This window comes from Amblyraja radiata, chromosome 3 (assembly GCF_010909765.2).
Source record: "Amblyraja radiata isolate CabotCenter1 chromosome 3, sAmbRad1.1.pri, whole genome shotgun sequence".
Taxonomy (NCBI): Eukaryota; Metazoa; Chordata; class Chondrichthyes; order Rajiformes; family Rajidae; genus Amblyraja; species Amblyraja radiata.
This window is the reverse complement of record NC_045958.1, coordinates 119,454,671-119,478,969: the sequence shown is the minus strand read 5'-3', so window position 1 is coordinate 119,478,969 and position 24,299 is coordinate 119,454,671. Positions and strand designations below refer to the sequence as shown.

General features: G+C 44.2%; 1 protein-coding gene across 1 annotated transcript in view; it reads right to left on the bottom strand.

The window, feature by feature from the left end:
• Positions 1–6,194: 6,194 nt before the first annotated feature.
• Positions 6,195–24,299, bottom strand: part of msh3 (mutS homolog 3) — a 285,979-nt gene continuing 267,874 nt past the window's right edge. Inside the window, exon 24 of the mRNA XM_033018740.1 lies at positions 6,195–7,214. Within this exon, the coding sequence (XP_032874631.1) occupies positions 7,133–7,214 (82 nt within the window). The 3' untranslated portion in view covers positions 6,195–7,132. The remainder of the gene's footprint in view (positions 7,215–24,299) is intronic.

Below are 24,299 nucleotides of genomic sequence, written 5' to 3'. Positions count from 1 at the left end.
CGGTCCCACTTCGATCGCCGGAGCCGTATGGAGTTGTGCGGAGCTGGTCCCGACATCGCGCGAGGCTCCGAAAAACTGACACTGTCCAAAAATTCCGCACGAGAACGGCCTTCCGGCCCGCAGCCGCATTGAGGCCATATGCACCGCCTCGACAAGCGTACGCAGCGCCTCGACGGGCGTACGCGTCTCGACGTCGTACGCATCGTCTCGACGATGTACGCAGCGTCTTGACGGCGTACGCCTAGCGCGTGGCGTTGCGCGATGACGTCACCGCCCGGCGTGCCGTTGCGTGATAGCGTAACCGTCCAACGCCCAAATTCAGTCGGCCCGCCTCCTGCCCAGCTGATTGGTGAGTATGATGTCGGGACCAGCCCCGCACAACTCCAGACGGCTCCGCGGTTGGAAGTGGGTCCGTCCCCGCGAGGTTGTACGCCTCAAGTCACCACGTTTGGTCACGCTAGACACATGCAATCACATGCTGGTGCGACAGGCCCTTAACTCATCTGGCAGTTTGTTCCATACATCCACCACCCTTTGTGTAAAAAGAGTTCCCCCTCACATTCTTATTAAATATTTCCCCCCCTCACCTTAAACCTATGCGCCCTGGTTCTTGATTCCCCTACGCTGGGTAAAAGACTGTGCATTTACCCTATCTATCCCTTTCATGATCTTGTACACCTCTACAAGATCAACCCTCATCCTCCTGCACTCCAAGGAATTAAGTCCTAGCCTGCTCAACCTCTCCATGTAGCTCAGGCCCTCGAGTCCGAGCAACACCCTTGTAAATCTTCTCTGCACTCTTTCCAGCTTGACAACATCTTTCCTATAACAGGGTGACCAAAACTGAACATAATACTCTAAATATGGCCTCACCAATGTCTTGAACAACTGTAACATAACCTCCCAACTTCTATACTCACTGCATTTGGTTCATTATGCAATATAAACTAACTCTCGTTATATTTTACACTTTAAGTATTGTTTCACTGGCTGGAAAGTTTTCGGAATTTCACCTGTGGTATAAAGCGGAACATAAATGCAAGACTTTCTGTAATTCCTTTCAGGTGACACGAATCCAAACATTATCATGATATTAAAGTTACATATATGTGGCTAAAGGCACATCTGGTGTTACTGTGATTGTCATGAAAAAATGATCAAAAGTCATTATAATGGCCTGATAGTACAGACAAGTCATCTGATGGTACCCACCATCATGGAACCCACCAATGGTTTTCCTTCCAGATAGGAAATAACAGGCAATACATGTGTTGTTCTAGATTCTTGTCCAGGAAGCTAAAACAAATAATCTTGGGAGATACAATAGATTGCAGGTGCTGTGATCTAGTGGAAAAAAAACTGGAGTAACTCAGCAGGGCGAGAAGCATCTCTGAAGCCTAAGGGGTAGTCACTGTTTAGAAAGGAACTGCACATGCTGGTTTAAACCGAAGATAAGAAACAAAAAGTTGGACTAAAGGGCCTGTCGCACGGGCATGCGACTGCATGCGGCAAGCGCGACCTAAAGGGCCTGTCCCACGAGCATGCGACTGCATTCGTCAAGCACGACCAAACCAGAAGCGGGGGCCGCGCGGAGGTCGAGTGAGTGACATGAAGTTCGAGCGAAGTCCGCGAGAAGTTCGCGCGTGACGTACGGCGTGGAGGCGGCTGCGGGCCGGCAGGCCGTTGCCGCGCGTAATTTTTGGACACTGTCAGTTTTTCGGAGCACCGCGCGATGTCGGGACCAGCTCCGTACAACTCCATACGGCTCCGGCGATCGAAGTGGGACCGACCCCGCGAGGCCGTACGGCTCAATCGACCACGTTAGGTCGTGCTTGCTGCATGGAGTCACTTAGGTTGCGCTTGCCGCATGGAGTCGCATGCACGTGGGACAGGCCCTTTACTCAGCTGGTCAGACAGCATCTCTGGAGAGAAGGAATGGGTGACATTGTGGGTCGTGACCCGTCTTTACGTGGACCTGTTGAGTTTCTCCAGGTTTTTAAGGGTAGGCAAAATGTGGCTGGTCGAGACCCTGCATCAGAACATATGATCTGAATAGACTGTAACAAACCATCATGGCAACAGGAGCTCTGAGTGGTAGCCACGGTTGTAGCCCATTGCTGTGCGGAGACTTGAATGGGCAACAGGTGAGGAGGAGTCTGGAATTTGTTCAGGTGTCGATGAATGAGGATTTGAGATCCTCCCATCTACAGCTGGAAAAGCATCAACAGTGGCAGGGAGAATTTTTGAAGTGCAGTTACTGTTGTTATGGCGACAAATCGAATAGCCAAATTGCACTGACTACGTAATTAATCAGTAGGATTTTGTGCTGCAAGAGAGAACACTCTGCTTCTTTACAAATGGTGCCATTTAAAGCCATCTTGAATGGCAGATTGAACCTCTTGGGAAAAATACAACGGCAAAAATAGGAGCAATTTGGTCCACGATCTACAACTAAGTGGAGAGATGAGTTCAGTTCAGTTTCTGTGACGTGTACCGAGGTACAGTGAAAAACTTTAGTTACGGTGCTAATCAGATGGAGAAAACGTGTGTGAAAGATCCAGGAAAACATAGAAACATAGAAACATAGAAATTAGGTGCAGGAGTAGGCCATTCGGCCCTTCGAGCCTGCACCGCCATTCAATATGATCATGGCTGATCATCCAACTCAGTATCCCGTACCTGCCTTCTCTCCATACCCTCTGATCCCCTTAGCCACAAGGGCCACATCTAACTCCCTCTTAAATATAGCCAATGAACTGGCCTCGACTACCCTCTGTGGCAGGGAGTTCCAGAGATTCACCACTCTCTGTGTGAAAAAAGTTCTTCTCATCTCGGTTTTAAAGGATTTCCCCCTTATCCTTAAGCTGTGACCCCTTGTCCTGGACTTTCCCAACATCGGGAGCAATCTTCCTGCATCTAGCCTGTCCAACCCCTTAAGAATTTTGTAAGTTTCTATAAGATCCCCTCTCAATCTCCTAAATTCTAGAGAGTATAAACCAAGTCTATCCAGTCTTTCTTCATAAGACAGTCCTGACATCCCAGGAATCAGTCTGGTGAACCTTCTCTGCACTCCCTCTATGGCAATAATGTCCTTCCTCAGATTTGGAGACCAAAACTGTACGCAATACTCCAGGTGTGGTCTCACCAAGACCCTGTACAACTGCAGTAGAACCTCCCTGCTCCTATACTCAAATCCTTTTGCTATGAAAGCTAACATACCATTCGCTTTCTTCACTGCCTGCTGCACCTGCATGCCCACTTTCAATGACTGGTGTACCATGACACCCAGGTCTCGCTGCATCTCCCCTTTTCCTAGTCGGCCACCATTTAGATAATAGTCTGCTTTCCTGTTTTTGCCACCAAAATGGATAACCTCACATTTATCCACATTATACTGCATCTGCCAAACATTTGCCCACTCACCCAGCCTATCCAAGTCACCTTGCAGTCTCCTAGCATCCTCCTCACAGCTAACACTGCCCCCCAGCTTAGTGTCATCCGCAAACTTGGAGATATTGCCTTCAATTCCCTCATCCAGATCATTAATATATATTGTAAATAGCTGGGGTCCCAGCACTGAGCCTTGCGGTACCCCACTAGTCACTGCCTGCCATTGTGAAAAGGACCCGTTTACTCCTACTCTTTGCTTCCTGTTTGCCAGCCAGTTCTCTATCCACATCAATACTGAACCCCCAATGCCGTGTGCTTTAAGTTTGTAAACTAATCTCTTATGTGGGACCTTGTCGAAAGCCTTCTGGAAATCCAGATACACCACATCCACTGGTTCTCCCCTATCCACGCTACTAGTTACATCCTCGAAAAATTCTATAAGATTCGTCAGACATGATTTACCTTTTGTAAATCCATGCTGACTTTGTCCAATGATTTCACCACTTTCCAAATGTGCTGCTATCCCATCTTTAATAACTGACTCTAGCAGTTTCCCCACTACCGATGTTAGACTAACTGGTCTGTAATTCCCCGTTTTCTCTCTCCCTCCCTTCTTAAAAAGTGGGGTTACGTTTGCTACCCGCCAATCCTCAGGAACTACTCCAGAATCTAAAGAGTTTTGAAAGATTATTACTAATGCATCCACTATTTCTGGAGCTACTTCCTTAAGTACTCTGGGATGCAGCCTATCTGGCCCTGGGGATTTATCGGCCTTTAATCCATTTAATTTACCCAACACCACTTCCCGGCTAACCTGGATTTCACTCAATTCCTCCAACTCCTTTGACCCGCGGTCCCCTGCTATTTCCGGCAGATTATTTATGTCTTCCTTAGTGAAGACGGAACCAAAGTAGTTATTCAATTGGTCCGCCATATCCTTGTTCCCCATGATCAACTCACCCGTTTCTGACTGCAAGGGACCTACATTTGTTTTAACTAATCTCTTTCTTTTCACATATCTATAAAAACTTTTGCAGTCAGTTTTTATGTTCCCTGCCAGTTTTCTTTCATAATCTATTTTTCCTTTCCTAATTAAGCCCTTTGTCCTCCTCTGCTGGTCTCTGAATTTCTCCCAGTCCTCCGGTATGCTGCTTTTTCTGGCTAATTTGTACGCATCATCCTTCGCTTTGATACTATCCCTGATTTCCCTTGTTATCCACGGATGCACTACCTTCCCTGATTTATTCTTTGAAAGGAAGCAATGAAAAGCTTCTCCATTCACCTTTAAACGTTAAATTATAGGGACGGCACGATGGCGCACTTATAGCGCCAAAAACGGTTGTCAGGGGTTATGGGGAGAAGGCAGGAGAATGGTGTTAGGAGGGGGAGATAGATCAGCCATGATTGAATGGCCTAATCACTTATGAGACCCCGTTTCTATCCTGACTTTGGGTGCTTGTCTGTACAGAGTTTGTATGTTCTCCCTGTGACCTGTGTGGGTTTTCCCTGGAGGTCCGGTTTCCTCCCACACTCCAGCTGCACAGGTTTGTAGGTTAATTGGTTTGGAATATTTGTAAATTGTCTGTAGTGTGTGTAGGATAGTGTTAGTGTGCGTGGATCGCTGGTCGGAATGTACCCGGTGGGGACTAGTTCCGCGCTGTATCTCTAAACTAACCTTGGCATTTCCAAAATTAATAAGGTTTGAACCCGTTCATCAAGAAATCCCCTCCTTGTGAGTAGTAAACGATCAACGAAAATCACTTTTCTCATCAAATGAATTGGACAATAGCTGTCCATTCTTGCTCTATTTTATAACAATATAACAATTACAGCACGGAAAACAGGCCATTTCGGCCCTTCAAGTCCGTGCCGAACACTTATTTTCCCCTAGTACCATCTACCTGCACTCAGACCATAACCTTCCATTCCTTTCCTGTCAGATACCTATCCAATTTATTTTTAAATGATAAAATCAAACCTGCCTCCACCAGTTCCACTGGAAGCTCATTCCACACAGCTACCACTCTCTGAGTAAAGAAGTTCCCCCTCTTGTTACCCCTAAACTTCTGTCCACTAATGAAACTTTGTGTTCACTAATCTCACACATTTGCCAGTCCTGATGAAGTTCTGTCATTCTTCATGGTAGATAGACACAAAGTGCTGGAGCAACTCAGCAAGACAGATAGCAACTCTGTAGAAAATGAATAGGTGACGTTTCGGGTCCAGAGATGTTGCCTGATCCGCTGAGTTACTCCAGCTTTTTGTGTCTATCTTCGGTTTAAATCAGTATCTGCAGTTCCTTCCCCCACTCTTCATGGATGAAGCCTGCGCTGGTGAACATTTCCTGTTTTCTCTGTTTTTATTGCAGCGGATATTAATTTAAAGCAGCTTTATCAACGTTGCAGCTTCCATCAGTGTTCTCAGCATGGGGGGGTTAGAAACACAAAATGCTTCATTATTTTCTTTGTCATTGAATATAAGCTGCTGGAACTTGTGAATGGTGGATGAGATCAGGTTTGGCAGCGGATGCACACATAGGCTTTGGAATAAAGCAGCAGAGCAACACCATAGAAACATAGAAAATAGGTGCAGGAGGAGGCCATTCGGCCCTTCGAGCCAGCACCGCCATTCAATATGATCATGGCTGATTGTCCCCGTGCCTGCCTTCTCCCCATATCCCTTGACTCCACTAGCCCCACCATGCAGGATACGAACAAAATAAACACATCGTAGGCATTAGTTGCTGCCTTTGGGAATCAGAAAGATAAACAGAATGCGCATTTAACACTCATGCAGGGAAATGATGACACATAGAAAATAGATTTTAATTTATTTGGCTTGGCTTACAAAGTATTACATTAATTATGAAGTTCTTCTGCATTATTTTTCAATGTCACAGTGTAATTACAGATATTCCATTTTAGGTGAACACTATGGTTTTCCCCTATGATTGCGTAACAGTCTTTTTCAGTACGTTTTCACTGGCAAAATACAGAATAGGTTAAACAAAGTTCTCATTTAAAAATAGAATCCATATTGCTTCATCCACAAGATTGGAAACGCTCTGCCGTAAACAAAATCAGTTGAAATAAAGTCCAAGTCTGCCCAGTTCAACTTCATAACATTCAGAACAAAGTGTTTAGCAGGGGGCTTGTAGTCCCTGTTCTTAAAACAAAACACACCAGAATGGCTCAACACCAATCTGGCTCATTCAGTCTGGATTCAGTTCTGAACAGCATTCGCTGTGTGGAAGGTTCAAGTCTTTTCCAGCTTTGGATTAATGACAGTATTTTTTTGTTTTGAAGTAGGCTGGGTGTTAAAGCCAAAAAAAAGTCAAGATTGCACTATTTAGGACAGGAGCCAAATGATATGACTGCTGAAACTACTGAGTGACAGCCAAAAGTTCGTCTTGCATAGGCTGACTAAAATGGACAGCCAGGTGAGCAAGTAAAAAGGAAAACGAAAATGAGAGAGACGTTTGAAAGAAAGTTAAGATTGTGTGATGGATGCGGGAACAGTTGGTTCCTACCGATGGAAGAACAGAAATGAGCTGAACATTTTTCACCATATATTTTGAGTTGCAGGATTTACATGAAGAATATAAACAGGGCAAGTAGTTTCAAAGCAGGCATTTACAAACTGGAAATCAGTGACATCAGCTGTAATGGAACCTCAAATTTAATATTACAAGAAAACACCAAAGTAGACTATCATTTTATTTATTCAAAAGGATAAAAATGACTTATTTATTCACCATTAACCAGTCCATTAGATCTTTCCCTTCCTTTATTTTCCAGACTTCAGAGAAGGATTTCAACTTCTCCCTGCAAGAAACAATCAGAACAAAGTGACAGATTGTACATGCGGTATTAAAATCTGGCTGTAATTTCTACAAACAGAGTGCAAATGTTAAGAAGATTTTCATGTCTAATTAAGCGACTTTCTTGGAAGCCATAGTTTAAAACCCACAATGATGTGGGAGCAAAATCCTGATTGCCTTTGTAATTATAAGTAATAACATCCATAAACATAAACAACTCAAACTCATAAATGTTAATCAACAGCCCTGTTTATTTAAACATAGCATCTGACGGCCCACATGGTATCTTTATGCAAGGGCAGGTTATTACTTTGGCCATTTCAGTAATCAGATTTTACAACCACCAGTGTACATGGACCTTATGCACACAGTAACCAGAAATCTTGCACCTATGTTCTATGTTTCTAAATAAACTAAATGTGCACAAATCAAGACCATTGTTCTGAAGAAGGGTCTTGACCCGAAACGTCACCTGTTCCTTTTCTCCAGAGATGCTGAGTTACTCCAGCTTTTTGTATCTATCTTCAGTTTAAAACAGCATCTGCAGTTCCTTCCTACCCATTGCCATTCAATGTACAAATAGTGGACTGTTGATCATACTTCAAAATTTATTGGAGAATTTGAAGTATTATTGGAAATGGAAATGTTAGTATATTTGCATGTCATTGTGCATCATAGCGCTCATTCATTCATCATCCATAGACAATATTATCATTGAAGACTGAGATGAGGAGGAACATTTCAACTTTGGGAACATTTGAGGGACCACATGGAGTATTAGCAGGAAAACAGAGCGAAGGTTCGGAACAACCATGACGCACATTTGGACAATCAAAACAGAGTGATCGGTTGTGCATGTGGTATTGACATCTGACTATAATTTCTACAAGTGCTACCTTCAGGTAGAAGGTACAGGGGCCTGAAGACTGCAACAACCAGGTTCAGGAATAGCTACTTCCCCTCAGCCATCAGGCTATTAAACCTGGCTCGGACAAAACTCTGATTATTAGCAACCACTTTCTGTTATTTGCACTACCAGTTTATTTATTCATGTGTGTATATATTTATATCATGGTATATGGACACATTTATCTGTTTTGTAGTAAATGCCTACTATTTTCTGTGTGCTTAAACAAAGCAAAAATTTCATTGTCCTATACAGGGACACATGACAATAAACTCACTTGAACTTGAACTTGAACTTGGTTCGTGCAAGTGGTAGGAAGATTTTTGTGTCTAATTATGAGACTTTCTTGGAAGCCACTGTTTAAAACCCACAATGATGTGGGATCACCAACTGTGTTCTCTCACCAACTAGAGAGCGGTCCTGACACCAACTAGAGAACGGTCCTGATCTCCCATCCACCTCATTTGAGTCCTCCAAACTCTTTTTAATCAGGCTTAAATGCACTATATAACTAAACATTATACGCTTTATCCTGTATCTGTACACTGTGGACGGCTTGATTGTAATCATTACAAAAGGTTGTGACATCTTTCACTGATGGGGTAGCATGAGACAAAAAGCTTTTCACGGTACACATGACAATAATAAAGCAAATTAAATTAAAAGAATGGCTCAGCACCACGTAAGAGGCTGAAATCCCAACGTGTGTTCCAACTCATCGATCTAAGCTATGTCAATATCTTAACAAAAACTATACAACATTATTTGATCGATATGCTGAAAAAAATCAAATCACCTGTTAAAAAATGCATTCAACAAGAACTTTTGACATTTGAAAGTGACACAGAGAAAGGCTGTAGAGGCTGCTATTGAGAAAGAATAAGTTAGAAGCATCTACTATAACCAACACTTGCAAAGTTCAAGTTCATTCTTTTTTGGAAGAGAAGGAAAGCACTCCGGGAAATATATGAAAAGCTTCAAAAGGTCTCTTGGGTCGAAACAAAGTGATTATCGGCAAAGTGGTTTCCACAGTGAAAATCAACATCCTGGTGCCTGAAGATAATTAGTTACTTACAAAACCTCCCTGGAAATCTTGTGTATTTGACTATTAGTCAGCTCATAAAACATGGCTCTAAATGGAAATGAGTAAATGTGGAAAGAGCAAACTTTTTGGAAAAGTGCAGTGTACAGCAATTAGGGCATTCGAGTGCAAAGCGATAGGAAAAATTAGAGAGGCCCGTGACACACTGGCCTGATAACACACAAGGGTCTCATACGTCTGTGTTATCATGCTCATACTTCCAGTGCAGCGTAGGTTCACGAGATTGATCCCTGGGATGGCGGGACTGTCATATGAGGAAAGATTGAAAAGACTAGGCTTGTATTCACTGGAGTTTAGAAGGATGAGGGGAGGATCTTATAAAAACATATACAATTATAAAAGGACTGGACAAGCTAGATGCAGGAAAAATGTTCCCAATATTGGGCGCGTCCAGAACCAGGGGCCACAGTCTTAGAATAAAGGGGAGGTCATTTAAGACTGAGGTGAGAAAAAAACTTTTTCACCCAGAGAGTTGAAAATTTATGGAATTCCCTGCCACAGAGGGCAGTGGAGGCCAAATCACTGGATGGATTTAAGAGAGAGTTAGATAGAGCTCTAGGGGCTAGTGGAGTCAAGGGATATGGGGAGAAGGCAGGCACGGGTTATTGATAGGGAACGATCAGCCATGATCACAATGAATGGCGGTGCTGGCTCGAAGGGCCGAATGGCCTCCTCCTGCACCTATTTTCTATGTTTCTATGGCTCGTCGGTTGGCGGGGCTGGTTCCCGCCTGAAGGCTCATCGGTGGCAAGGGAGCTGGAGACATCGGATGTGAGGAGGGTGAACCGGGATAATGCCTCCAGTGCCTTTAAGGTACACAAGGATGACCGGGCAAGGAGAGGAGAGGGATGTTGGCTCGCAGGAACTGCTCCAGTACATCGAGCGCGCAGACCGATCGGAGTTTGGGCTTTGAATAATGGCGGCAAAAATGGCAGAGCCACCAATGTGTAATATATGCAAAATGCATTTGCACATGTGACCAATAAAGCATTATTGACGATTGAACTACTACCACTGTCTAACTTCCAGAAGAACCGAATGCATTTTGGGACTTTCTGCATACTCTCTAAACATCAATGGCTAATGTCTCCACAGAATGGATAATGATTTCAAACTTCTACAAGCCTACATTTTCATGCGGAACATTTTAGGCAGTTGGACTGTAGACATATGCCCCTGTCCCACTTAGGAAACCTGAACGGAAACCTCTGGAGACTTTGTGCCCCACCCAAGGTTTCCGTGCGGTTCCCGGAGGTTTTTGTCAGTCTCCCTACCTGCTTCCACTACCTGCAACCTCCGGCAACCACCTGCAACCTTTGGCAACTGCACGGAAACCTTGGGTGGGGCGCAAAGTTTCCAGAGGTTTCCGTTCAGGTTTCCTAAGTGGGACAGGGGCATTAAAACCTACAGCGCGGATACAGGTACTTCAGCCCACCGAGTCCGTGGTGATCCGCGTTCACCGCTACATTAGCGCTTTCCTACACACTAGGGACAATTTACAATTTTTACCTCAGCTAATTAACCTACAACCTGTACGTCTTTGGAGTGTAGGAGGAAACTGGAGCTCCAGGAGGAAACCCACCCAGCCACAGGGAGAATGTACAAACTCCGTACAGACAGCACCCGCAGTTAGGAACAAACCCGCGTCCCTAGTGCTGTAAGGCAGCAACTCTACTGCTGTACCACCGTGCTGCCCATCAGTTGCCGTACCCAAGCACCCCATTCATCTCCTCCAGATATACTACTTGAACCCCTGAGTTACTCCAGCATTTTAAGTTCAATGCACGATTTCAGCATCTGCAGTTCCTTGTGTCTCAAATCATTTGCTTCTAGTTTATTTTAGTTTAGAGATACAGTGTGGAAACTGGCCATTCGGCCCACCGAGCCCGCACTGACCAGCAATCCCTACAGACTTCCACTATCCTACACACACTATGGACAATTTACAATTACACTAAGCCAATTAACCTACAAACCTTCACGTCTTTGGAGTGTAGGAGAAAACTGAAGATCTCTGAGAAAACCCACGCAGTCATGGGGAGAACGTACAAACTCCGTACAGACAGCACCCGTAGTTAGGAACAAACCCGCGTCCCTAGTGCTGTAAGGCAGCAACTCTACCGCTGTACCACCATGCCGCACTTGTGGCAGCACTTGTCCCAACACCCTTCTAGTTGGGATGGGGAACCTGGGACTCTGTTTTATTCATTTAAGCAATATGGGCATCCCTTGACAAGGTAGTGATGTGCTGCCTTCACGAAGTGTTGCACTCCCAATGAACGACTCCTACAATCCTGGAATGAAAACTGCAGATGCCAGAAATCTGAAATAAAAACACAAAATGCAGACCGGGCAGCATTCGTGGAAAGAGAGAGAGTTTATAAAAAACTGTTTCTCTTTCCACAGATGCTGGCTGGCCCGCTGCGTGTTTCCTGCATCTGTTTTTATTTTGCGCTTCTACAGTGCTACTGCCTCGGGAGTTGCAGGACTTGGAGCCAACGACAAGGAAGGAAAGATGACACGTTTAAGTCAGGATATTGTCTGCCTTGGTGCAGCCGAAGTCTGTGGAATTCCAAGTGCCTGCTGCACCTGTCCTGAAATCTCCCATTGTGCCACGCAGAAGGGTTTCTATCTGCCGTGAACTACAGTGAATAGAAGTCACAATTGTTTTTATTAATGAGGGTAGCGTCTGCCGGTGGTGCACAAATAGTGAGGTTGGAGGCCAAACCTTGCATCTGAATGATGAAGATTGCAGCCTGTTGGGCTAACAAGCATTACGATGTGGAATATATGACATGATAAATTTACAGCCTGCAGTCTGGGCACAGAACCAGCTTCACGGACTGACTGTCAATGGAAGCGAAAGCTGGACTATTCCCCATTTCTGGTCCAGTGCAAACTCCTCTTTTTGCTGTCAAACATTGAAACTAAAAGGAGTTTTGTTTTTTTTGGCAAGAGACGGTAAAAAAGTTTAATATTTAAAGAAGAATGCTTGAGGAATAACTTGCTTTGTTACTATTTGACGTTTTTAGTTTAGTTTAGTTTGGAGATACAACATTTAAACAGGCCCTGCGGCCCATCGAGTCCACACCAACCATCAATCTCTCGCATTTAAAGTAATTTGATGCTATCACACTCTCTCGTCCATCCCTTGCACTCTAGGAGCAATCTCACAGAGGACAATCTACCTACGATCCGCATGTCTTTGGGAGTCCACCGGAGCACCCGGAGGAAACCAACACAGTCACAGGGAGAACATGCAGACTCCACACGGACAGCACCCGAGGTCAGGATCGAACCCGGGTCTCTGGTGCTGTGAGACAGCAGCACTACCAGCTGCGCCACTGTGCCGCTGTGCCGCCCCTGTAGGACTTACAACAAGTATGACAGGTTATCCCTAAAAATAATCAAACAATCATAGTTTATTCCACATTAACATCTTACCTAATGAAAGTATATTCATACATACTTGGGGAATCTATCGGAATCTGATTATTTATAACTCCATGGTAGAGAAGAGAGGTTTTACCCTATTATGCTAACATACCAGGATCAAAGAGCTTTGGGCACAGCACTTAATGGAGAGATGTTGAAAAACTGTCATTCCATTAAGCTTTCATCTGGAAATTGATTATGCAACAAAACTGTGCCAGAATAAAACGCGTTGTGTTGTGGCTCGATCCCATTCCACTTTACAACTTCAATATATGGAATTTTTAATGTAAATTTTTAATCTCTAAGTTCTAAGTCAGAAATAGAGCCAGCAATACTCCTGGTACTCCTGCACAAATTTATGTACCCATCTTTTAACGCTATGATTAACATTCAATTTCCCTAATCATGGCCTATGTAGATGAACACTTTCATAGAATACATACTTCACTACTGTAGGAAGCATTTTCTCTCAAAGGACAATTTTCAGAATTGATCACCTCAGAGCATCTTCCAGGATGTAGGGGTGGCACAGCGGTAGAGTTGCTGATTTACAGCGCCAGAGACCTGGGTTCGGTCCTGACTACGGGCGCTGTCTGTAAAGAGTTTGTTCGTTCTCCCCGTGACCGTGCAGGTTTTCTCCGGGTACTCCAGTTTCCTCCCACATTCCAAAAACGTGCAGGTTTGCAGGTTAATTGGCTTCGGTAAAATTGTAAATGGTTCCTAGTGTGTGTAGGATGGTGTTAGTGTGCGGGATCACTGGTCGGCACTGACTCGGTAGTCCTGTTTCTGCACTGTATCTTTAAACTAAACTCAAAAATACGCAATCATTTATTTACAAAATAATGGTAGCCCTTCCATACCTCTAGACTCCCTCTCCCCCTGACTCTCAGTCTGAAGAAGTCTCAACGCTAAACGTCACCTATTCCTTCTCTGCAGAGATGCTGCCTGTCCCGCTGAGTTACTCCAGCATTTTGTCTATCTTACATGCAGGCAGAGATTAATTTAAGTTGGCATTGTGTTCGGCACGGACATTGTGGACTGAAGGGCCTGTCCCTCTGCTGTCTTGTTCTATAGTCTATCGTCAAGGCCATCATTTATCACCAAATTGGATTTGTGGTAGGGGTTAAACCACATTAAAATGACATGAATTTTGATTTGATAATTATATGCCATTGCATCACCATTAATATTAACAGAACAAAATAAACTTAAGTAAAAACAAGCTTCAAATTTATTTTATTCTAATATTGTGTTTTGTCCCAGAATGCTGAATCAGTTTATCAAGCATTTAATACCTTAATACCTACTACAGATTACATCGCATCTGTCAGCTATAGCAATGCAATGCACCATAACAGATCTACTCTTTAAATACAAGGCCTTCCCATGAATTAACACATTTATTTTAACTATTCTAGATGTGTTATCTCCTTAGTCACAGGAAATGGGGGTGTTCACGTATAATGAAACTGAGCAGGGCCTGGTGACATTCTTGTATTCTTTAACATCAATTCCAAATCCAGAGGGGGAGGGGGGGGGGGGAGATATTGGCTTTTTAAAGCACAAGTGTTTTAATGGCAAAGAAATAAAGTACTGGAAGTACTGAATAAAGTACTCAGCGGGCCAGGGAGCATCCCTTGAGAACATGGATAGGTGACGTTTCAGGTAGGGACCCTTCTTCAGACTGATGCAGACTAATCAGTCTGAAGCAGGGTCCCGACACGAAACGTCACAGATCCAAGCTCTCCAGAGATGTTGCCTGACTCGCTGAGTTACTCCAGCACTTTGTCTTTTTTTTGTAAACCAGCATCTGCAGCTCCTTGTTTCTACGTTTTAATGGCCAATTCTACCCGTTCACATTTCATTACAGTTTGCACTGGTGAGCTCATCATTTCAGCCTCACACGAAATCCATCCAAGTCCAGAATACTATTATCATCCGAGTTATAACAGACTGAAATATATCCTAGACCGAACATGCTATTTGAAAGCAAGAAGTTCCTATTAGTTTGGCTTAGACATACAGTGTGGAAACAGGCCCTTTGTCCCACCGAGACTGTGCCGACCATCAATCCCCCTCAACTAGGTCATCCTACACACTATAGGGACAATTTACAGAAGCCAATTAACATACAAACCTGCACATCTTTGTAATGTAGGAGGAAACCACGAGCACCCAGAGAAACCCTACGTGGTCACAGGGAAAATGTACAAACTCCATACAGGCAGCACTCGTAATCAATGTCAAACCCGGGTCTCTGGCGCTGTAAGGCAGCAACTCCCCAACTGTGCAGCCCCTATCAGCATTGTGAAAGTAGCCTTGCTACTTGGAATAATTATACATAATAGTCAGATAGACACAGATGATAATCATTTGGCCCATTGAGTTTACGTTTGTTCTCACAACCCATCAATCCCAATCTCCCCACTTACTTCCCTGAATCCCCATTCTCTCACAGATTCGCACTTCCAACCTTCTGATTCTCCTGGAGACACAGAGGGTGAAATCTGCAGACAAACGCAGTGCTGGAGTAACTCAGCGGGCCAGGCAGCATCTATGGAGGGAATGGATAGGATAGGCTACGTTTTTGGTCGGGACCCGACTTCAGTCTGAAAACGGGCCCAGACCCGAAACGTCATGTGTCCATTGGCTCCACTGCTGCTGCCTGACCCACTGAGGTTAATCTTGCACTTTGTATTTTCCCCTGATTCTCCAACCATCTTTCTGCACAATGTCAAATGATGGCAGACGATTCACGACCAGCACTTGGTTGGAATGCAAGAGAAAACCAGAATAGCTGGCGGAAAACCGTGTGGTTGCAGGAGGAATGTGCAACTCCACACGGGCAGCATGTGGAGTCAGCAGCGAATCCGGCTACGAAAAAGCTGCTGAACCTGCAGTGTCGCCACCAATATGGGTATCACTAAAGGCTGAACACCTTCACTCAGTCCGCCTGGACCTACAATATATCATAGAAACATACAAAATAGGTGCAGGAGTAGGCCATTCGGCCCTTCGAGCCTGCACCGCCATTCAATATGATCATGGCTGATCATCCAACTCAGTATCCTGTACCTGCTTTCTCTCCATACCCCCTGATCCCTTTAGCCACAAGGGCCACATCTAACTCCCTCTTAAATATAACCAATGAACTGGCCTCAACTACATTCTGTGGCAGAGAATTCCAGAGATTCACCTCTCTGTGTAAAAAATGTTTTTCTCATCTCAGTCCTAAAAGATTTCCCCATTATCCTTAAACTGTGACCCCTTGTTCTGGACTTCCCCAAAATCGGGAACAAAATACTTGCATCTAGCCTGTCCAACCCTTTAAGAATTTTTGTAAGTTTCTATAAGATCCCCCCTCAATCTTCTAAATTCTAGCGAGTACAAGCCGAGTCTATCCAGTTTTTCTTCATATGAAAGTCCTGACATCCCAGGAATCAGTCTGGTGAACCTTCTCTGTACTCCCTCTATGGCAAGAATGTCCTTCCTCAGATTAGGAGACCAAAACTCTACGCAATACTCCAGGTGTGGTCTCACCAAGACCCTGTACAACTGCAGTAGAACCTCCCTGCTCCTATACTCAAATCCTTTTGCTATGAATGCTAACATACCATTGGCTTTCTTCACTGCCTGCTGCACCTGCATGCCTTCTTTCAATGACTGGTATACCATGACACCCAGGTCTCGTTGCATCTCCCCTTTTCCTAATCGGCCACCATTCAGATAATAGTCTACTTATCAATAGACAATAGGTGCAGGAGTAGGCCATTCGGCCCTTCGAGCCAGCATCTCCCGGTTGCCAAACACTTTAATTCCCCTTCCCATTCCCACACTGCCCTTTCTGTCCTAGGCCTCCTCCGTTGTCAGTGTCAGAGTGAGGCTAAACACAAATTGGAGGAACAGCATCTCATATTTCACTTTGGCAGCTGACAACCCAGTGGGTGTGAATATTGATTTCTCTAACTTCAAGAAACCCTTGAATCCTCTCTCTCTCCATCTCTCCCCCACACACGTCACAGAAGCTTCAAAGTCATCTTGTTGCGTCTCATTGTCGGTTACTCGTTTTCACCTAGACAGCTAACAATGGCCTGTTTTCTTTATCATCGTTACTTTTTTGCAAATCTTTTATTCATTTTTTCTATATCACCATGGAAATCTCTCGTTTCCCTCTCCCCTGTCTCTCAGTTTGAAGAAGGGTCTCATACCAAAATGTCAGCTATTCTTTTTCTCCAGAGATGCTCTCTGACCCGCATCTAAGAGACTTTTGGATAGGCACGTCAATATGCAAGGAATGGAGGGATATTGATTACGTGCAGGCAGATAAACTGTAGGCAAATCGTAGCCTAGAATATCCATGCCCAACATGTTCAGCACGGACATTATGGGCCAAATGGCCTGTTCCTGTGCTGTACTGTTCTATAGACACAAAATGCTGGAGTAACTCAGCAGGACAGGCAGCATCTCTGGAGAGAAGGAATGGATAACATTTTGGGTCGAAACCCTTCTTCAGACTAGAAACGTCACCCATTCCTTCTCTCCAGAGATGCTGCCTGTCCTGCTGAGTTACTCCAGCATTTTGTGTCTATCTTCAGTTTAAACCAGCATCTGCAGTTCGTTCCTACTCTGTACTGTTCTATGTTCTAATATAATCTGAAACTGGCTCGATTTAAAAACAAATAAAAGCAAAGGATAGTAATTCCCCCACTGCCCTTGACGTCATATCTGTGTTAGCAAACTCTGTAGGACATCGTGTCAGTGCAGGAAATAAGGTTAGAAACGTACACTGCAAACTCTTTCACACCACAGGTTTGCGTGATTGCTTCTCATTGACTCACAGGTGCCCAGATGTTTCATCAGACTAATGCCCTTTGGTAAACCTGTGATGGAAAAACAATCTAATCCTTTCTTTTAAAAAAAACTGCAACCTTAAAGTTGCCGAGAATAAACTTCTGCTCATGTTTAAGTTGAAAAAAATATAATCAATATAAAATTTGACCGATGCGCAATGGTATTAAATAATTCAAGAGCAGCTGTTGAGTATCTTTTCTAGAGTTTCGACCGGAAATGTCGAACTTCCTTTTGCCTCCACAGATGCTGCCTGACTAGTTTGAGTTCGTCTGAGTTTTTATACTCTTTCAAGAGTAAAACAATTTCTATCCGCAAGACCTAATAATTAGGTCTGAAGAAGGATCTCGACCCGAATCATCACCTATTCCTTTCCTCCAGAGATGCTGCCTGACCGTTGAGTTACTCCTGCAATTTGGGTCCAACTTCAGTGTAAACCAGTACTTGCAGTTCCTGCCTACACATTTTGTCTGCTCCACTGCAAAACCTGCTCAAGGTATGTCTACTTTGAAGGCGTTCTCTTCCTCACTCTGACGGGAGATCTGCAACATCCTCTCCAAGTCTGCAGAAGGGTTCTGACCCGAATCGTGACCTGTTCCTTTTCTCCAGAGATGCTGCCTGACCTGCTGATTTACCCCAGGTTTTTGTGTCAATCTACCAATTAGCATTCTGTTTACATTGTTTTATTTTGTTGAGTGGCAATATCATTCTTTTTTTTGGAATTACCATCTAATTCTTTCCCCGTGGACTGGAGGTGATAATCAGGTAGATGTTTAATGATCTCAGCATGAAGAACCTCAATAGTTTCTAAAGTAGCTGCTTATTAAGATGTCTAATAGCACTGAGGAATAGCAGTGCTAGAAAATCTGAGATAATGGCTTACACGATGCATAGTTTTATAATTAAAAACATTTCAGTAACAATCAAGTTTGGAGAACTTTAGTGCTAAGAAATCTTTTGGTTGAGTTTAGAGATACAGCGTGGAAACAGACCCTTTGGCTCAAAGGGTCTGCACCAACCAGTGATCCCCGCACACTAACACTATCCTACACACTAGTGACAATTTTACATTTCACATTTATACCGAGCCAATTAACCTACAAACCTGTACGTCTTTAGATGTGGGAGGAAACCGAAGATCTCTGAGGAAACCCACACAGGTCATGGGCAGAACGTACAAACTCTGTACAGACAAGCACCCGTAGTCAGGATTGAACCCAGGTCTCTGGTGCTGTAAGGCAGCAACTCTACCGCTGCACCACTGTGCCTCACTTTTGGCCTCATTTGGATGACATGGTTATGGTTTTTCATCGAAATGGTGACCCTTGACCAACATACTAGTACTGAATGACAATCTTATCTTCCCACATTGGAAAAGGACGGCTAGCTAAACATTTTATGGTTGTGATGTACATTGTTTTTAATCAAACAAAATCAAACGTCTATCTGTTTTAATCAAACGTTTATTTGATAAACGTCAAATTTATAGATACCCAAAATGTGCTTAAACCTAAAATCAAAGAACTGCAGATGCTGGTCAATACACAAAAGGACACAAAGTGCTGGAGTAACTCAACAGATCAGGCAGCATTTCTGGAGAACATGGATAGGTGACGTTTGGTGTTGGGACTCTGCTTTAGACATTGTGGGGGGGAGGGGGGAAAGGAAGCTGGAAAATGGGAGAGGCAGGACACAGTGTGGCAGGTATCAGGTCGACACGGATGAGAGGCGATTTTGACAAGCAGATGGTTGGAACAAAGACCAGAGATAAGACCCAAAGGTACGCGACAGGTTTAGAGATGTGGATTGTGAAGCCAGGGGGAGAAAAGTAGTAGTAAGGGGGGAGGGGGGAGTGTGGATTGGAAAAAAGTGGGAGTCAAGGAGTGTGCTTAAACCTATTGAATACAGTATATAATACAAACTAATACCAAGGCTATTCTTGCAAGCTATATGACAGAATCATTTTTATGTCCAATGCTTGTGTTCATCATCATACAAGACCAGAAACGGGTGGTAAAATTTCAACATTACATTTTAATTGCTGCTAAGGGGAACACCAAAATCTCAGTTACTAATTAAACATTTACAGATACTCAAGCTTCACTAACCATTACCATACAATATTAATGAGCGTTACATGGTTTTATGAATAAAGTAGCCTTTCCAGTTTAGCCCAGATGGTTTAACAAATTGCTAAAAAAAAAGTAGGTTGTAGAAACGTAGAAACATAGAAAATAGGTGCAGGAGGAGGCCATTTGGCCCTTCGAGCCAGCACCGCCATTCATTGTGATCATGGATGATCGTCCCCTATCAATAACCCGTGCATGCCTTCTCCCCATATCCCTTGACTCCACTAGCCCCTAGAGCTCTATCTAATTCTCTCTTAAATCCATCCCGTGACTTGGCCTCCACTGCCCTCTGTGGCAGGGAATTCCATAAATTCACGCTGTAGTTTAGAGATACAGCGTAGAAACAGGCCCTTCGGCCCACCGAGTCCGCGCTGACCAAGCCAACTAACCTACAGCCCTGTACTTCTTTGGAGTGCGGGCGGAAACCGGGGATCCTGGAGAAAACTCACGCAAGTCAGGAGGAAGAACGTACAGACAGCACCCGTAATCAGGATCGAACCAGGGTCTCTGACGCTGTAAGGCAGCAACTCTACCACTGCACCACCCTGCAGTTAGCGGATGTTTCCTTCATTGTTTCAAACTTTAAAAAAAATGTTTTATTGTATCAAAACTGCCAGAGGAGGTAGTTGAGGCTGGGACTATCCCAACATTTAAGATAGTTAGACAGGTACATGGATAGGGCAGGTTTGGAGGGATATGTACCAAACAGGTGGGACTAGTGTAGCTGGGACATTGGTGGTCAGTGTGGGCAAGTTGGGCCGAAGGGCCTGTTTCCATACTGTATCACTCTATGACTCTGAAGCATACCCTTTCAATTACTATTCATTCATAAAATAAATTCTATGTTGGTGCAAAATTTGTGCAGCAAGGTATCTTGTCATGTGTCCTGACCATCCTGTCAATGGTCTCAGCAATTAAGCTTATTTATTTCTCCCCAAGTTAGGTCTTTATTCTTTGGAGCGCAGAAGGTTAAGGGGGGGGACATGATAGAGGTCTTTAAAATGATGAGAGGGATAGACAGAGTTGACGTGGATAAGCTTTACCCATTGAGAGTAGGGACGATTCAAACAAGAGGACACGATTTGAGGATTAAGGGACAGAAGTTTAGGGATAACATGAGGGGGAACTTCTTTACTCAGAGAGTGGTAGTTGTGTGGAATGAGCTTCCAGTGGAAGTGGTGGAGGCGGGTTCGATTTTATAATTTAAAAATAAATTGGATAGGTATATGGACGGGAAAGAATGGAGGGTTATGGTCTGAGTGCAGGTAGATGGGACTAGGGGAAAATAAGTGTTCGGCACGGACTGGAAGGGCCGAGATGGCCTGTTTTCCATGCTGTAATTGTTATATGGTTATAACAATGGATATTTTTAGGGAAGAGATAGATAGATTCTTGGTTAGTACGGGTATCAGGGGTTATGGGGAGAAGGCAGGAGAATGGTGTTAGGAGGGAGCAGTACACTTGATGGGCCGAATGGCCTAATTCTGCTCCTACAACTTATGAACTCAATTGTTGGTCGAATGTGATGCCAGAGTTCAAATTGTTCCCCTTCTGGGCGAAGGGGCTGAATGGCATTTTACGGACAAAGTTCTCTGAGAATATTCGACCAACAATAAATGCTATTAAAGTTTTAATGATGTAAAGCATATACAATTTTTACACGTTATTTTCTCTCTCATCTGTTGCCCTCTGCTGCATTTCTCTTTCGACGTGTAATTAATTAAAATAATTTTTCTTTCTTTTCTGTGAGAAAATTGGTAATTTAACATGCTAAATCTGCAACTTCATGAAACTTGGACCCACAATACCTCAACACTGGTCAAGAAGGCTCACCAGCGCCTCTTCTTCCCGAGGAGACTAAAGAAGGTCCACCTGTCTCCTCAGATTCTGGTGAACTTCTACCGCTGCACCATCGAGAGCATCCTTACCAACTGTATCACAGTATGGTATGCCAACTGCTCTGTCTCCAACCGGAAAGCACTGCAGAGGGTGGTGAACTGCCCAACGCATCACCGGTTCCTCACTTCCCTCCATTGAGTCTGTCCAAAGCAAGCGTTGTCTGCGAAGGGCGCGCAGCATCGTCAAGGACTGCTCTCACCCCAGCCACAGACTGTTTACCCTCCTCCATCCGGGAGGCGCTACAGGTCTCTCCGTTGCCGGACCAGCAGGTCCAGGAACACCTTCTTCCTTGCGGCTGTTACATTACTCAACTCTGCACCTTGGTGATTACCCCCCCCCCCCCCCCCCCCCCCCCGACACTCCTTCCCCCAGAAAATTTGTACTACTACTGTATGTATATATTTATTGCTCATTATTCTATGTTCGCTCTTCTAGGGAGATGCTAACTGCATTTCGTTGTCTCTGTACTGTACACTGCACAATGACAATAAAGATTGAATCTGAATCTGAAACTGACCCAGGGGACGAGAGCAAGCAGCTGGTTTCACAAAGCTGCACAACGCTGATGACTTATAGTAATTGTAGCAGCTGATGGTCTGGTTTCAACTTGATGTGTTTGGTAATTTACATAGTAACAATGACAAGCAATATTAACCATACATTCTGGACCATTGCAAAAACAGTTAGCCTGGAACTAGTCATTTTATGCAAATAGATTACTGAAAACAGAATATATCCTGTGCCAACATAACATAACAAGTTCAAGTTCAAGTTTATTGTCATGTGTCCCTGATAGGACAATGACATTCTTGCTTGACTTCAGCACAACAGAACATAATAGGCATTGACTAGAAAACACATGAATAAATAAACTGATAAAGTGCAAATAACAAATAATGGGTTATTAATGTTCAGAGTTTTGTCTGAGCCAGGTTTAATAGCCTGATGGCTGTGGGGAAGTAGCTATTCCTGAACCTGGTTGTTGCAGTCTTCAGACTCCTGTACCTTCTACCTGAAGGTAGCAGGGAGATGAGTGTGTGGCCAGGATGGTGTGGGTCTTTGATGATACTGCCAGCCTTTTTGAGGCAGCGACTTCGATAAATTCCCTCGATGGAAGGAAGGTCAGAGCCGATGATGGACTGGGCAGTGTTTACTACTTTTTGTAGTCTCTTCCTCTCCAGGGCGCTCAAATTGCCGAACCAAGCCACGATGCAACCGGTCAGCATGCTCTCTACTGTGCACCTGTAGAGATTAGAGAGAGTCCTCCTTGACAAACCGACTCTCCGTAATCTTCTCAGGAAGTAGAGGCACTGAGGTGCTTTCTTGATAATTGCATCAGTGTTCTCGAACTAGGAAAGATCTTCAGAGATATGCACGCCCAGGAATTTGAAGCTCTTGACCCTTTCAATCATTGACCCGTTGATATAAACGGGACTGTGGGTCTCCATCCTACTCCTTCCAAAGTCCACAATCAGTTCATTGGTTTTGCTGGTGTTGAGGGCCAGGTTATTGTGCTGGCACCATATGGGCAGTTGCTCGATCTCTCTTCTATACTCGGACTCATCCCCATCAGTGATACGTCCCACGACAGTGGTGTCGTCAGCGAACTTGATGATGGAGTTCGCACTATGACCGGCTACGCAGTCATGAGTATAGAGTTACAGCCAAATAGAATACCATTTCCCTGTGAAATTTTACTGTATGTACTTAGGTAGTCACGGTGGCGCAGAGGTAGAGTTGCTGCCTTACAGCGAATGCAGCGCCGGAGACCAGGGTTTGATCCCGATTACGGGTGCTGTGTGTACGGAGTTTGTACGTTCAGCCCGTGAACTGCCTGGGTTTACTCCGAGACCTTCGGTTTCCTCCCACACTACAAAGACGTACAGGTTTGTGGGATAATTGGCTTGGTAAATGTAAAAATTGTCCCTAGTGGGTGTAGGATAGTGTTAATGTGCGGGGATCGCTGGTGAGCGCGGACCCGGTGGGCCGAAGGGCCTGTTTCCATACTGTATCTCTAAACTAAACTAAAAAACTCAAACTACTGTAGCTTACTATCTAATACAAGACATCCCAGATTCTGCTCTGGGGGCTGTTTCGGTCCACAAATATCAGCTAGTAGCAGTGTTTTAGGACAGTTGTGTCAACACACAGCAGCATGGAATGCTCTGGAGATCAGATGCCAACAGATAATGATCTCCCACTCCAGGCATGGCTCCTCATCCCATCGATCGAGAAGCTGGACACAATTCAGCTGCAGCCCTGCAATATTACCCCAGCCATTGTTGGTGAGTCCAACAATCCCCTCCATTTAAATGGGTTGAAAAGATAACAAAGACATGTTACTTTGATTCTTATTTCATTTCTAAATTATTTTATTGCTTTTAATAAATTTGTTAATAAATGTATCTAAAGTTTAAAAAAAAAAGGTTTTCAAGAATTACTATCATTTAAATGTATTTCAAAGATCTGAATTCCAAAAGTGAGGTGGAAGTGAGCAATGGGTGGCACAGAGTCGCAGCGCCAGTGAACCGGGTTCGATCCTGACGACGGGTGCTGCCTGTATGGCTATTCCTTGGAGCAAAGAAGGTTGGGGTGTATAAAACTAAGTGCCATGGATGGGTACAGAGCAGGCATTTCTCTCCATAGCAGAGTTGTATACATAAATACATAGAAATTAAGTGCTGGAGTAGGCCATTCGGCCCTTCGAGCCTGTACCGTCATTCAATATGATCATGGCTGATCATCCAACTCAGTATCCCGTACCTGCCT